The sequence below is a fragment of the Tupaia chinensis genome, unplaced genomic scaffold, assembly GCF_000334495.1.
Source record: "Tupaia chinensis unplaced genomic scaffold, TupChi_1.0 Scaffold139677_1, whole genome shotgun sequence".
Classification (NCBI taxonomy): domain Eukaryota; kingdom Metazoa; phylum Chordata; class Mammalia; order Scandentia; family Tupaiidae; genus Tupaia; species Tupaia belangeri.
This window is the reverse complement of record NW_006199558.1, coordinates 1588084-1604933: the sequence shown is the minus strand read 5'-3', so window position 1 is coordinate 1604933 and position 16850 is coordinate 1588084. Positions and strand designations below refer to the sequence as shown.

Here is a 16850-nt window from a genome sequence, read left to right as displayed (position 1 = left end):
GGGGATGGTCACGCCGCAATCCCTTCTCCTCCATTCTCCTCTCGGGCACGCACGCACACGCGCCCGGCGTGAGTTTTAAGCCACTGGGTCCGGGACACGAACCGCGGTCGACTATGTGGGAGTCCAGCGACATAGCCATTACACTAACTGCTGGTTCCCAAGATCACTAGTTTTTACATAGATCTAGCTGCTCGCTACAGCAGACAGGGCCTAACAAGACACAGTTTGAAGGGCAGCAAGGCCTGATCATTTAGGGAGCTTTGTATTTTGCCCTCTTTGCATTGAAAAGTCTTCAGAGAATCATCCTGAGGGAATGAGCTGGTAGGTCTTCAAGTGTTTACGCAGCTGCTGTCCAGCTAAACCTGGATTAAAGAAACCTGTCCAATAAGGAAGTGCAGCATGTGCTCAGTTAATAAGAGCTAGTGCCATCCATTACCAGAAGAAGTCTACCATCCTCATTGAGTGGCCAAGATGAAAGATTTTGAAAAATTTTAAAAATATTTTTGTTTATAATATTTCTTAATATTCAATATTTCTTCCCATGAAAAACTAGTTACTTTTTACAAGACGTCTATAATATTACCAAATACTTATGGGAAATGCTATAAGATATTTTAATAGAAAAACCAACAATTTACCTACTTTAGTTTAAGAAACATCAACAATTAAAAGTGAAAACAAAACTTTCACAACAAGAACCAGCAGTTGGCATGTTGCTGGACTCCCATGTAGTTGACCACAGTTTGAATCCTGGACCCGGTGGCTTAAACTCACACTGGGTGCATGTGCGTGCGTGCCCAAGATTCCAAGAGGAGAATGGAGGAGAAGGGATTGCGGCGTGACCATCCCCCCTGGGGGGTGATTTCTCACTTTCTGTCTCTATGTCTCTCTCTGTCTGTCTGGCGAGCACACGCGCCCTACAGTGAAAATCTCTCCAAAAAAAATAAAAAAAAAACTGTCACAACAAATAATGCCATAAAATATAGTCATTTCAACAGAAATGTTATTGCTTACATTAAATTTAAGAATGCAAAATTTTAAATTTGCATTTTATGACACTCCTTCAAAACTTAAAATATATCCCTTTTTGTTAATATCATAACCATACACCACACTCAACTTTTCCACCTTGATTTAAAATTACCTCTCTCATTGTCTACACTCAAGTCCTCCAAATATGCAGGGAGGGGGAATTTCTGGGAGACAGTTGTTATTCTTTTCTCTTCTTCTCAATGCTGGAGGGTACATATGCACATGAGAGAGAAGGAGATAGAGAAAGCACCCCCAAATGGAGCCTGTTCATGCCAAAATTCTTTTCCTCAAATTCTTCATCAGGATCCTGGGCATGTGTATACATGAGCATACATACCTTGTAGCAAATTAAAATAATAGTAATAAATAAAAGTAAATAATAACTATTTTTAAAAAGGAATTTCTTTTTCTGGTTTATCAAGTATCCGGAATGTGCATTGGTGATCGTAAATTGGCCACTTTACAATGTCAAGCTGAGGTCTCTGTGATTTGCTAATCTTTTCTTTCATGATGACAAGATGAAGCTCCATTATTAGCCTCTCTATTTGCATTATAGACAGGATAAAAGAAAAAGCTGAAAAAGGGAAAGGGGACTGTGCTAACTGAAACTTATTCCCTATTAAGGAGCTTATTTAGAAAAAGCGCCATCACAACTACTTTAGTAGGCTCATCTCTACCTGCAAAGGCAGTCGCTGAAATGTCATTTTTTCACTTAGACATATGAACACCCTCAGCTGATAGCTCCTTTTTGGCTCTTGGGTAGGAAGACGGTAGGCAGTAATATTCACTTTAAAAGTCACCAAAATGGAGGTCAGCAGGTAGCATAGTGGTTAAGGTGCTGGATTCCCAAGTGGCCAACCGTAGTTTAAGTCCTGGACCCAGCCACTTGAAACTCAAGTTGGGCATGTGTGTGTGCCCAAAGTCCCCAGAGGAGAATGGAGGAGAAGAGATTGCGGCATGGCCATCTCCCCCTGGGGGTGATTTCTCACTTTCTGTCTGTCTCTCTCTGTCTCTCCAGCAAATGCCTATTTATGTGCCCTATAGCAAAAATCTCTCTCTCAAGAAAAAAAAATGTCACTAGCTCTTGGCCTGGTGGTTAAAAAGCTGGATCATATTTGGTCAACTATGTGGTTCAAATCCTGGACTCTGGCATGGGAAACATGCTGGGCACATGTGTGTGCATGCCCAAAATTTCCAAAAGAGGAGAAGAAATTGTAGCATGACCACTCAACATGGGAAGTGGTTTCTCCCTTTCCTTCTCTCTAGATCTCTATATCTCTCTGGCAAGCACATGTGACCCTTGCAATAAAAAACAAAAAGTCAATTCTGCTCAAAATGTTATGTTGTTCCAAAACAATTCTAATCAATATGTCAACAAACTTTTTCTGTGGAAATTGACAAACAACTTCAACATTGCTTATACAAATACAAAGTACTTATAATACCTAAAACTACTTTGACAAGAAAAAAAATCAAACCACTTATACTCCCTGACTTTCAAACTTATTCAAAAGTTATACTAAAGTAGACTGTGGTATTTGTATCGGGATAGGTAAATAGACCAATGGAAAATAATAGAGAGTTCACAAACAGACCAATACACATAGAGTAAATCGATAATCCAGCAAAGGAACAATGCCAAATCTATAGAAAAAGGATTGCGTTTTTGACAAATTGGATATTCACTTGCAAAAACAAAACAAAACAAACTTTGATTAATATTTCTCAGCAAAAAGTAAAAACCCATGACAAGCAGAAAAACAAAAACTTAACAATCATCAGAGACCCAAATATAAAGACTAAAATTATAAACCTTTCTGAGAATATTTTCACTTATAGGTGAAGTAAGTTTTCAACTCCTTTAGATAAATATGAAGGACAACCTTTTTTTTTTTTTTTATGTTTTTGCCTTAGGGTGTGTGTGCTTACCAGAAAGAGACAGAGACAGACAGAGGAAGAGAGAGAGAGAGAGAGAGAGAGAGAGAGAAAGTGAGAAATAACTTCCCAGGGAGGATGGCCATGTCACAATCTCTTCTCTTCCATTCTCTTCTCAGGATTTTGGGCACACATGCACACATGCACATATGCCTGGTGTGATTTTCAAGCACCAGGTCCAAGAATTGAACCATGATCAAACATGTAGGAAGCCAGTGCCTTAACCACCATGCTACCTGCATGCCCCAGGATCATGATTTCCATATTGTATGGTAAGAATCTGTTTGGGACCAGCAGTTAGTGTAATGGCTATGTCGCTGGACTCCCACATAGTCGACCGCGGGTCGCATCCTGGGCCCGGTGTCTTAAAACTCACGCTGGGTGCGTGTGCGTGTGTGCCCAAGATCCCGAGAGGAGAATGGAGGAGAAGGGATTGCTGCGTGGCCATCCCCCCTGGGGGGTGATTTCTCGCTTTCTGTCTCTCTTTGTCTCTCTCTGTCTGTCTGGCGAGCACACGCGCCCTATAGCAAAAACCTCTCAAAAAAAAAAAAATAGTAAGAATCTGTTTGGTTTTATAAGGAACCACGAAACTGTCTTTCATGGTAGCTGAACCATTTTGCACTCCCACTAGTCAAGAATGAGGTTCTGTCTTGGACCCAGTGGCTTGAAAATCACGCCAGGTGTGTGTGCGCGTATGCCCCAAATCCCAAGAGGAGAATGGAGGAGAAGGGATTTTGGTATGGCGATTCCCCTGGGAGGTGATTTCTCACTTTCTATCCCTCTGTCTTTGCCTTTTTGTGTCTCTCTGGTGAGTGCACAGGCCCTATAGCAAAACTAAACATTAAAAAAAAGAGAAAGAAGAAAGAAAACAAGATTCTATCAATCATTGTTTTGAAACATGATTCCCTTATTACCTCAATTTTATTTCATCTTGTAAAAGGAAAAAAAAATTACAAAAAATTAAGCAACTAAAAAGAATCATAGTCCATATTAAAATACACTTCTTTAAGGAATCGTTATCTTGGATATATGTCGATTTATCTTTTATCTAAGTTGACTACTTTGTATATTTAATACAAATCTTATATTTAATACAAATCTTTGTATATTTAATACAAATCTTAATCTTTTGCAGCTGTTTCTGGTTCAGAAGTAAACCCATGTGGCCCTGATGAAATTGAAATTGGAGGTGACTGTGCTCGTAAGTATCACATTTTGTTTATTAATGATGTTTTTGGAAACCAGTGATTTTGACAGGTATTTATGTGACTTTAGATGCTGAATTATGCTAATACATGACAATGCCACAGTCTGGTGGGAATCAAAAATTAAAATAACTTTAAGAAATGTAACTTTAAGAAATAACCTTAGAGTTGGCAGAGGTAGAGAGAGTTGCATATATCAGTTTCATGAAAAAATTTGGTAATTCATGTCCACATTCTTATAAATCCACATGTATTTTTACCTATAAATTATACTTTTACTTAACTACTTTAGAGAGCTATTTAAAAATGTGTAAGCACAATATTTATAATCGTATTTTTGTTTTCTTTCTTTTTTTTTTTAATTGCTAGAGGGCATGTGTGCTTGCCAGAAGGTATGTATCCCTTCCAGAGAAAAAGACCCCCTGGGGTGATTTCTCACACTCTCTCTCTCTCTCTGTCTCTCTGTCTCTCTGTTTCTCTTTGGCAAGCACATGTGCCATATAACGAAAACAAAAACAAAAATCAACAAAAAAAGACTGTTATAATAATCTCAAAATAAATCACTCTCGAGTTGTTCTCCATGCCTTGTTCCAACTACTAATAGATTTTCTTTTTCTCTTTTATTATATTCTTTCCCCAAGCTATTGTTAAATCTGAATATCTCAGTTTATTTAGATACTATTATTTAAAAAATTAAAAGAATAAAAATAGTTCTTAATATAATAGCATTGGATATAAAGTATATTTATTTGTTTTGGCAATTAATTTTGGAAAAAATATATGCTACAAAAAATTACACGAAATTTGGAGAAGTAACTCCTGAATGAAAATATTGAGTCAAAAGTCAATATACAGGGACCAGCAGTTAGCGTAATGGCTATGTCGCTGGACTCCCATGTAGTCGATTACAGTTCGAATCCCGGATCCAGTGGCTTAAACTTATGCTAGGCGCACATGTGTGTATGTGTGCCCAAGATCCCAAGAGGAGAAAGGAGGAGAAGGGATTGTGGCATGGCTATCCCTCCTGGGGGGTGATTTTTCGCTTTCTGTCTCTCTGTCTGTCTGGCAAACGCATGGACCCTATAGCAAAAACTTCTTCAAGAAAAAAAAGTCAATATACAAACCTTCATGATAAAAGAGAAAACATAGTAACAATTTAGTATATGCTATTATTAGAGTTGACAATTACAATTTTCAAGCAGAAATAATGTATCTGTTATTTTAAAAGTACATTTTGGGGACAGCTCCATGGCATAAAGATTAAGGCAACTGGATCTCATGTGACTAATGGAGCAGTTCGAGTCCCAGATTCTGTAACTTGAGAAGCTGGGCACATGCACACATGCTCCAAATCCAAAAAGGTAGGAAGATGGAGGAGATCAGATTGCAAAGGAAGTATTCCCAAAGGATGGTGCTTCATTCTCTCCCTCTACCTCTCTGTATGTCTCCATCTGGTGAGTACACACACCTGCTAGCAATATTTGGATGTATATATTTTTTTAAAACAAATTTTTTCAAACAATTTTGTGTTGTTGTTGCAAATAATGACCAGTTCACACAGATTGATGATGCTATTTTTTATAATTGCCAGAGGGTATATGCTCTGGCTGGAGAAATACAGAGAAAAAGAAAGAGAGAGAAAAAGTTTCTCTCAATATGTGGTTCCCATAATCTCTTCTCATTGACTCCATTCTGCTAGAATTTTAGTTATGTAGGCACACACACACATGCTCAGCATATTTTGCAAGCTGGGATTCCAACCATTCTCAGCCATGTGGGATCTGACTCTGTTAACCACTATGCTACAAAGCCAGGCCAGTAGATGCTGTTTAAAATACTGATTTCACGGACCAGCAGTTAGCATAATGGCTATGTCACTGGACTCCCACGTAGTCGACCGCGGTTCAAGTTCCAGACCCGGTGGCTTAAACTCATGCCGGACGCGTGTGTGTGCATGCCCAAGATCCCGAGAGGAGAATGGAGGAGAAGGGACTGTGGCGTGGCCATCCCCCCTGAGGGATGATTTCTCGCTTTCTGTCTCTCTGTCTCTCTCTGTCTGGCGAACGCACCCACTCTATAGTAAAACCTCTCCAAAAAAATAAAAAAATAAAATAAAATATTGATTTCAAGATTTTAATTGTAATAAATTATTTCCTTAAGGTGTTTGTTAGCTATTGTTCCTAATAAGCATTTCTGTAGTTTTTTTCTCTGTATAGAAATAAATTTAATTTTTCTTTTGCTAGTATATTTAAGGAAAATTTTTTTTTTTTGAGAGATTTTCACTATAGGGCGCGTGCACTCGCCAGACAGACAGAGAGAGACATTAGAGACAGAAAGTGAGAAATCACCCCCCAGGGGGGATGGTCACGCCGCAATCCCTTCTCCTCCATTCTCCTCTCGGGATCTTGGGCACGCACGCACACGCGCCTGGCGTGAGTTTTAAGCCACCGGGTCCGGGACGCGAACCACAGTCGACTACGTGGGAGTCCAGTGACATAGCCATTATGCTAACTGCTGGTTCCCAGGAAAATTTTTTTTAAAAAAAATCAGACATGTAGCGGCCAGCAGACGGCATAGTGGTTAAGGTGCTGGACTACCACATGGCCAAACTCGGTTCGAGTCACAGACCCAGAGGCTTATGTGTGTGTGTGCCCCAAATCCTGAGAGTAGAATGGCGAGAAGGCATTGTGGTGTGGCTATCCCCCTTGTGGGGTGATTTCTCACTTTTTGTCTGTCTCTGTCTCTCCAGAGAACACACACACTTTGTAGCAAAATTCTCTCCAAAAGAAAAATAAAACATCTATTCAAAAGTAGTCTAATATTTACTTCAAATTTGAATTGAACATTGATCTAATGTCTAAACAGTTTAGCAATATATTCACTAATTAGGTTCATTTGAAAACAATTAATTAGTCCTTAGAACTTTGGCATATGATGTCTAACAAAATAACATTTTTAAATTTCAAAAACTACATTTCATCCACAGAAGAGATCTCAGGTGAAGGTCCCTCTGAATTTTCCAAAATCTACATGACAGAGCTGAAAATGAATTTTGTGACATCATAAAATGATCATGTACATAATAGAAAAATAATTTATATATATTATTTAATTTCATTTTGGGGGGTATCAACCATGTTATTGAGAGGTTTGGGGGTTTGTTGAAGATGTGCTGAGGAGGGCATGGCCAGTTTGTTCATGGTCTGGCAGTTGAGAAGGAAAATTTTTGAACATGTTTTAAATCTTACTTTAAACACTTACTCAGACATTTTCTTTTTTCAAAAAAGAACAAAACAAAAAATTAATTAGAAACCTTTCTGACCCCAAAATTGCTTTAATTTTGCAAATGCCCAGAGTTAAAAATCATAAAATCTTTTTATGAATTCCTAAACTTCCAATATTTTAACCCTAGAAAAATGGAAAGAATAAAACTGTTGTTGAACACGATGTATTTCACTAAGACAGAATAATAACCTCTGTAATGAACAGCTCTTTAAACCAACAACAATGGAGAGTTGAGTTGTGAGAATAAATTACGAGAGTAAAAGAGTAAGTCATTTGATTTTAAATTATAGTGACTATTTTCCTTTATAACCAAGAATTATAATGCATACAAACTTAGTTTTATTTATTTAAGACCAAGAAATTAGTCTACTATCAATATTCATGGGATTAGGAGTCAAAATATGAATGTGCTACTTTGCTAATTGCTAGATAATAACCACTTTTTAGATTTTATCTTGTTTTTCATGAAGGTAAATCCCAGAGTTATAGGTTTGTGTGTTTTTTCTGTAAGTCAGTCTTTCTTCTTTGAGAATCCTGACTATGGATTATGCACTTTCTCCCACCAGGCCAGCTGTCTGCCTCATTGCCACCTGCACCTCCAGGAAGGCCAGAGGTTGTGGTGGAGTCGATTGAGTCCAAGCTTTTCTGTAGGTGTTCTTTTGATGTTTCCCCTACAAACGACTCAGTTGGATTTCTCATAGCTTGGTCTAGACTTTCTCCTCAAGAAATCAAAGAGGAATTGAAACAAGAGACCACAGTTCAGGCATTCTCTCGTTTAGAATTTGATGGCATAAATCTCAGACTTGGAGATAGGGTATGTTCAAACAGATTGAATTTTCTTTCTTTCTTTTTTTAAAATGAATGTATTGACTTTAAAGCACAGTATTTTAAAATATTATCCTAAAAGTAGATTTCATACCCAGAATATACAATTTTAATGTTTTTCTTTTCATATTTTTCTTTGGCAGTGGTGCCAATTCTAGTGATAACTGGATGATGAAACAGAGAAACAGAGAGATAGAGAGAAATCACTTTTGGGGGGATAACAATGCCACAATCCTTTCTCCTCCATTCTCTTTTTGAGATTTTGGGCATGGAGGCACACACACACATACACCAAGCATGAGTTTCAAGTAGCCAGATTCAGAACTTAAACAGTGGTTGACCATATGGGAGCTCAGCTCCTTAACTACTATGCCACCTGCTGCCTCCCCAAACATATATTAAAAAAAATAATGATACTATCTTTATCCACTTTTAAATATGTCTTAATTAAAAAGCCTACTACTACATATTAACATAAGTTTGAATAAACAACATTTTATAATGTTGAAATTTTTAACTTTTAAGTGTTTACTTAGCTCTTTTATCACTAATGCTCTATATACAAAAATTAAAGAATCGAAAGATAATAACTTATACTTTTTTCATAATTTTATTGCTAAATAATTATTTGTTAACTCTATTCATAGATATTTTGCAGTGTTTCTATCTTTTTCCTGGAGAAACCACATATACAAAGTTTAGCCGTCGAAAGCCAAGAATTTTTTGCAGGCATTAAGGTATGTAGTGGGGATGGATCAGAAAGATTATTCATCTGGAATTGTGTTTCCCAAACTGTGATTTGTCCATGATGGTTCCTGGACCGCATCACAGACCTAATCATACTGTGGAGACCCAGGAGTCTGTAAGAGAGAACTTCAACACATTTGTGGAAAAATAAAATTAAAGTATGAGTTTATTTTGGGCTGAATTTTTTTGAAACCCATACATTGCTTTTATGCACCAAAACAAACTTGCACTTCAATTCCTCTTATCCAAGAACTTTTTGAAGTCCCCTTGTTCTTCAAGAATAACCCTAGTAATTCTAATGCACAAGATTTTTTAGGACCTTTTCAGTGAACTAAATTTAGGATATACTTACATTTTAAAAAAGAAATAACTTGAATAAAAATAAATCAAAATCTTTATCCCTGTACTTCATCCCATTCTGTAACTAAAAACATTTCATTATTTATGTATCATGCATTTTGGAGGACAGGTACCATGACAAGGATTAGAACCTCTGACTAGAGTACAATTGATCCAGACAGAGCTCTGGACATTATTAGCTGCAAAAACTGAGCTAACTAAACAGTGCAGTATGTTTAGTTATTTGTGGTAGCATTGGGGTCCCATGATCTGTTAAGTCATTCAAGCAGATAAACAGAAGTGAAAAGGAATTCAGAAGTGATGGAAGAGGAGGCAGTATTGAGAGGTTCAAGCAGGCAAGCACTGTGAAGTTGGGAGGTCTCACACACAGGACTGAAGCTTGACCTGAACCCATAGGACTCAGGATCAGGATAAAACCTGGTCCATTCATACACAATAGAGACCAAGAAAAAAAGTGAGAAAAATGGACTAGGTTGTCAGAATAGCATTACCATATGGAAGGGGGGAAGGAGAGCTCAGATATTCTGAGCATAGGGACCTTTCGATCAGCCTTGCTAAGTACTCAGCAGACATATCAAAGGCCAGTGATCAGCACCAGGTAGTATTTTTGGTAAGGTTAGCAGGGAGAATATTCTGTGCTAAGAACATCTGTTTTGAGACCTAGCCAAGATTTTGAGACTGCCTTAAAAAAATAATAATAAATCCTTGCCTAAAGAAAAAAAGTGTAAGCTGAAATAAGGCAAGCCCTAGATTGCAGTACTCAGTAATACAACTGTGGAACGCAGAGGCTGAGAAATACGCTGAGTGGAGAGGTATTTCAGGTGACGACGATCATTTGATTTAAGTATTAAGAATTCTTAAATTTCTATTTAAGCTATAAGAATAACAAGACTCCTCCATTAGTGTGTCAAACAATTAGCAAACAATTTAAAGAAAATAGCAATATTTCTCAATTCCTCAGTGTTAAGTGTAGAGCCAGATTCTCCAAGGCAGGCTTGGGTGAGACTTGCTCAACATGTATTAGGGAACAAAACTGAGTCCAAACCTAGAAAAATGCAGAGCTTCGTGTACTTCTCTGCCTAGAGCTTATATTTTCATGTGTTCATTGTAACTGGTCTTATTTAGTTAAAAACTCCAGTTCTTAAGTTATTACTAGTTTGTTGCCAAAAGACAAGCTACTGAGAAAATTCACTTTTAAAAGTATAGCTTAAAAATAAGTCCTATTTTAACATAATTGCTCTACATATTTTCTTATACCAGTTACAACCTGAATTGAGCACTATATCAGAAGATGGGAAAAAATATCAATTGAGGATTGAGAGTACAATTCCAATTATTTGTTCTGAATTCAGTAAACTTGGTCAAGAATGCAAAATCTCATTAAAACTGAAAACTATTGATCAAGGTACCGTAATAAATTAATTTTATTATTAGATTTCAAATTATAATAAAGCATTTTTTTTTGCTAGGAAAAAAAATCACTGGTGTTTACTCATATAATCAATTACATTGCATGTTTATATCAAATTATAGCTCTATCATATTAATAATATCGGACTGAATTTATGATTTCCCAAACAATTCACATTTATCCCTTCTTGATTCAAAGCATAAATAAAAAAAGAAAAAATAATAATGAGCAACTGCCTCCCTATCATCTTTCTCCTCTCTTCATTTTCCCCCATATTTTTCTCCCTTCTCATCTTCCTGTTTATTTTTCTCTTTGCTTTGTTTTCAAAGGCTGAAGAAAAAACTGTTCTCTAAGATTATCTAAATTATCCTCAGTGAGAGGTATGAAAAGTTATTCCAAAAGTTGTCCCATTAAACACAGATCTCATAATTCATTCTTTACACTTCTTCTCCTAACGTAAGCATATATTTGGAATCTTTTTGTTTTAAAATTCTTCCACTTAAATGACTAATTATATAGACATCACGCTGCATGGCCACTTATAAGTCACTGTCATAGCCACATGGAGAGAGCAGAAATCTTCCCATAAAACATGATAAAAATAGAAGAAAAGTAACCATATATAGCAGGATTGAGGGAGGAATTTTTGCCGTATATTGCTGATGTAGAAATCAAAGTAAGTGAGAGAAGTGCATGGGTGAAATACAACTTTTTAACAGTTTTTAATAGGTATTATAATTTTGCTTAGATATATCATTTTTTTATCATGGCACATAACATTATTTATGTATTTATTTAGTAAATACACCAAACACAAGATATCTGTTCTTTACACTCATATCCAGGAAAAGAAATAGGTAAAGAGATAGAGGAATTTAGAGTGGCTATCGTAAAATACTTGACAAAAAGCAAGATTAGATAATACCCAGCTATTCACTCAAATTCTAGAAACACCATGAACAACACCATGAGAGGACTTTGAGTTTATAGAAAAATGGAATTAATGTACCAGTTTATATTGGTGCAAAAAATTTAAAATCTATGCATAACCTTTTTATAATAGTCATTTTCATTTTTATAAACTTTTGGAAGACTCCCTCATATTATAAATTACAGCTCAAAAGTTGAAATAAAGCCCTGTTTCTCACACTTAACACAATTCTACTTCAATTCATTTCTGGAAAGCATAATTTCTTAAATTTTTTATTCATGGGGAAAGCAGAAAGATGTTACTGATATTTTCTAAAATTGTATTAGGCAAAAATTTCCTTCAGATACAAGTATGCTTTAAAATATAGCTGCATGCTCACGATTATTTCAATAAAGCCAATATTGTTCCAAAATACAAAAAAAAATAGTCTAAATACATTTCTCTGTTTTAGAAATTTGTATGTTTTAATTCTCTGTAAATTAAAAATGATTTCTTTATTTTCTGGAGAAAAAAATTCTGGATTTCATTTTAAATCTTCCTCATCTTGTCTTCTTAAAGTTATTTCCACTAAACTTCTACTTTTATGAGAACCAATTGGTGTCTCTTAGTTTTTTTTCTGCAAAGACTGTGCTGCTTCTTCACAGGCTTACAGAGAACAATACTTGGCTCTCACACTATCGACTAGGGGAAATGATGTAATGGGCAGTATCTCAGCCAGAAATATTTGATATTCAACTTAAGGAGTAGGTTAGGAGTTTGGATACATCTGTTATTTTTTTATGGGCAAGGGGAAAATATATATTTCCAGATAAAAATGCATAAAGAAAACCTTTTTTTCCAGGAATTTTGAATTTAGTGCAATGTACTTATATCTGGCTAGTATAATTTTATAATGGAAATACTTGTGTGAGAAAAAAAGAAGATAGAAAAATATGGACAACTTCTTTCTTCCTCTTTGATTCTTAGAAAGACTTTGTAACCATTAGTTGGATATGAAAATATATTTCCTTTTTGTGCCAATTTCTGAGAAGAATCTGTTCTTTTTCTTTAATTATACAAATTCCTAGAGTCCCTTTCTCCTTCTGTTACTGTTTCTTTTCCACATTATTTTTCTTATTCTTTGTCCCATAGCCAAGAGGGAATCCTGAGGTTCATAATTTATCAAGACATTTGAGAATGAAAAGCTAGTTTATTATGGGTGTAAGATCACCTTTGTTTGTTTTAGTTTTCTATTTTTTAAAATGATAAGCCCTATTCTAAATATTTTCTACTATTTTCCTGCATCCCTGCAGTCAAGTGCACCCAGGATGATAAGGTAGATCTAGGAGCAAACCTGGAGCCTTCCAATGTCTCTTCCAGCGTCCCATGGCAACACTCCTACTGCCGGCACCACTGAGCTGGGCCTATTTATTGGGCCTATTAATTTGATCCAATTGTACATAGGCTTACAACCTAATTGAAAATATTAGTAGTAATATGTTTGTATGGGTATACACATATGTATTGAAATTGATTGTAAAGATAAAGTAAACTTGATAGCTTTGGTTTAATCTAGACAAAAATTGCAATCATATTTGTTAAAAAAAGAAAATAAGAATAATCTTTCAACTCAGTGTTTCATTTTAATCAAGTTTAGTTTAATCATGGTTTAGTTAGTATATTTCCTTGAGAAATTTTTCTATTTTTATTCATTTTTTGTTCTTGAAATAGGTAAAGAGCACTTTGGCTTAAATTTGGCACTGTCTTCCTGTCATGTGGACCTTCCTCAGGCACCATCCTGTGCTGATGGAACCTGTAGCCATGCTGTTGTGCAGTACACTGCTGTGACAGATTTTTCTCGAGATGGAGATAGAATTACAAGCATTGAAGTACAACCTATAGTTAATGAAGATTTCCTATGGAACAGCTATGTTCCAGCCAGCATCCAGGTTGATAAATTATAAAAATATCTTTATAATTTAAGCTTTAAAAGACATGTTCAGGGACCAACAGTTAGTGTAACTGCTATGTCGCTGGACTCCCATATAGTCGATCATGGTTCAAGTCCCAGACCCAGTGGCTTAAACTCACAATGGGTGCGTGTGCGTGTGCGTGCATGCTCAAGATCCCAAGAGGAGAATGGAGGAGAAGGGATTGCGGTGTGGGTATTCCCCCTGGGGGGGGGGTTGATTTCTTGCTTTCTGTCTCTCTGTCTCTCTCTTTCTGGTGAACACACATATTCTATAGCAAAAACCTCTCAAAGAAAAAAAGAGAGAGACATGTGCATTTCATAACTATACCTTGTAAACTATTCATCTAAAAATTATTAGATTAAATACTTTTTGCTTTCAAATGATCCAATTTTCAATAACCATGGTTAAAAACAATAATTAAGTAAAATTGAAATTGTATTATCATTGTTAAGCAGCTAATTGGATATTACTAAATAACATGTAAAAGTAATATTTACCAAAAATATCTTTGCTTTTAAGATCAAAGTAAAGGACGTCCCAACTGCTTACTGCTACTCATTTACTGACCCACATATAATTACATTTGATGGAAGGTAATTACCTATATTTTTTTTCTTTTAGCAGTTTTTATTTGTATTGGTTTCTTTGCTGTTCTATTTTAAATAACATTCTGTTTCAAAATGTCTTAATTGCAATCACTGAAAATTAGAAAGGAAGGTATATATGGATAGCACTAGCTGGTTTCAAGATGATAGTTTATCTAGAATTTTCTTTTGCTTTAAAATCTAGTTCTCAGTTAAAAAAAATTACAGACTAATTGTGAGACCAAATTTGTAAAAATTGAGTATTACTAATGCAAACAGTCATTTTTGCTTGACCATTTATTTATTTTTAATAGTGATTAAATTATTTGTTCTAAAGATATTTACTGTGTTCCATTTTTATATAGCAATAAAAATGGTCTTTGAGATTTAGACAAAATAATTAAACTAACACATTATAATTATTTTAAAAATTACTCCTAATTCATAACAGGAATACTCAAGGGAAAAGCTATTGTAACTATTATGAAACCTGAATATTTGCCACTGGAATTTAAAGTAAGATGAGTGAAATTACTAAAAAGTATCTAATATTAATAGATATTATTAACATTATTAATATTAATTATTAATGCTATTAATATCTGCATAGGAGTATTTTAATTCATTTATTCTCTTCTGTGGGGGATTCATGATCCTGAGATGTCCTTAAGAATAAGGACATATTAGTGTTAATCTGAAAGTTTCTTCATCATGTAAGTAGGTTTTCTTTTATTGCAACATGGTAATAACAGCAAAATTATTCAATATGAGTGAATAGTTAGAGTGTCCTCCAATAAAACATGATAGTTCACAGATCTGAGCAGGAATTAAAATGTTGTCAGACTTGATCCCTCATGCAGAAGTCTCTTATAGTTATAGTTTACTTTTATAAAATGTTAGTGGAAATCCTCAATTAAATGTAGTGGTGGAGCAGCAGGTCGCATGGTGGTTAAGGCACTGAACTCCCACATGGAAGACTGTGGTTTGAGTCCCGAACCTGGAGATTTGCTTTCTCTCTCTCTGTCTCTTTCTCTGGTCAAATTGGGAAAAAAAAAAAAAAAAAAAAGATCATGTAGAATACAATTGAATAAAATAATTCTTTTTTTAAAAAAAGAAATAAAATGTAGTGGTGATGAAAACCCCATTTAATTCAACAAGATTAATTGTACAATGACTAAGTGGAAACTTTTCTAAATGTTGGGCACAGCAGTAAATAAACAAACACTCCCCGCTGTCATGGATCTGGATAGGCAAAGAGAAATGTAAACACAATTATTAGAGAAATATAGGATGTATTTGAGGAAGATCAGTCTTCAAAGAAAACAAAAGTAGGAGTGGAAAGGGTAGACTGAAAGCAGAGGCTATAATTTACATCAAAATAGAGTGGTTATGAAAAGCAACTAGAATGGGTAACATCTGCACAAATACTTGAAGAAGGTCAATGAGATAACCATGTGTATCGACATTTGGGGATAAGATCATGTGGCCTGTCTACTCTGCTCAAGGAGTGCAGGGTGAATGGAAAGGTGAAAGGGAAGAAAAATGTGTTTATTGCTATTTGGTTTTGTTCAGGGCTGTACAAATAGTTCTCCATAATAAATAAAACTATTGCAAATTTAAATTTTTAATTCTTGCAACAAAACATATTGATTGTCTATAAATACCTTTAATACCTATTTTTGGTTTACAGCACACGTACTATTGTGATATTTTATACTGATTCTTAACACAGTTGACTTCTGTTAATGATAGGGTATATGATAATTTCAAGACCGGAACATTTGTGCTTTATAAGAGTATGTCACGTGATTTTGAAGTCCATGTGCGTCAATGGGATTGTGGAAGCCTTCATTATCCTGTGTCATGTAACTGCGGGTTTGTTGCCAAAGAAGAAGGTGATGTGGTTACTTTTGATATGTGCAGTGGTCAGCTACATGAATCACAACCATATTTATTTGTAAAAAGTCAAGACGAAACCAGCAATATCAAGATAAGTGAATCTTACTTAGGAAGAAAAGTCACAGTATGTATGATTCTTGGTATTAAAAGTATTTTTTTCTTTTTGGTTTTTATCCAGTTAGCAGCTATCATTTTTTAACATTATTTTGTTTAAGAAAATTAGTATGTTTAAGAGAATTACATTTAGATTAACTATGATCCTAGAAGGAATAATTTTTTTCACCTATTTTCACAAAAAGATAAAACTGTCAAATCTAAACCACCTTATTTAAGATTTCAATAGTACGACTTTGTGGATTACTCAGAAATATTCCTGACACCGTCTAAGAAATGGCATATTAGACAGAGATGACAGACAGCTAGCTTATTCTTGAAATTAATATAATATGATACCACCTCCAGCAAGGACTGATAAATAAGTGAAAGAAAATATAGTCAAGAAACAAACCCAGGATTATATATTCACTGATATCTTTTTAAAGATGGTAACTCATCTGTGAACTATTTGTATCTTAAGGTTATGGTCATCTTTTCTTATCTTTCAAATAAAATTAATTAAAATATTAAAAATGTAAGTATGGGGCTAGAATCACCATCTTCTAGTAATTCACCAACATGACAAGC

General features: G+C 35.2%; 1 protein-coding gene across 1 annotated transcript in view; it reads left to right on the top strand.

The window, feature by feature from the left end:
* The window catches only part of VWDE (von Willebrand factor D and EGF domains), a 100394-nt gene that overhangs the window by 22911 nt on the left and 60633 nt on the right, over positions 1-16850 (top strand). The window contains 7 exon segments of the mRNA XM_027765747.1: positions 4103-4168; positions 8024-8271; positions 8930-9019; positions 10650-10794; positions 13442-13659; positions 14203-14276; positions 16020-16290. Coding sequence (XP_027621548.1) covers positions 4103-4168; positions 8024-8271; positions 8930-9019; positions 10650-10794; positions 13442-13659; positions 14203-14276; positions 16020-16290 — 1112 coding nt within the window.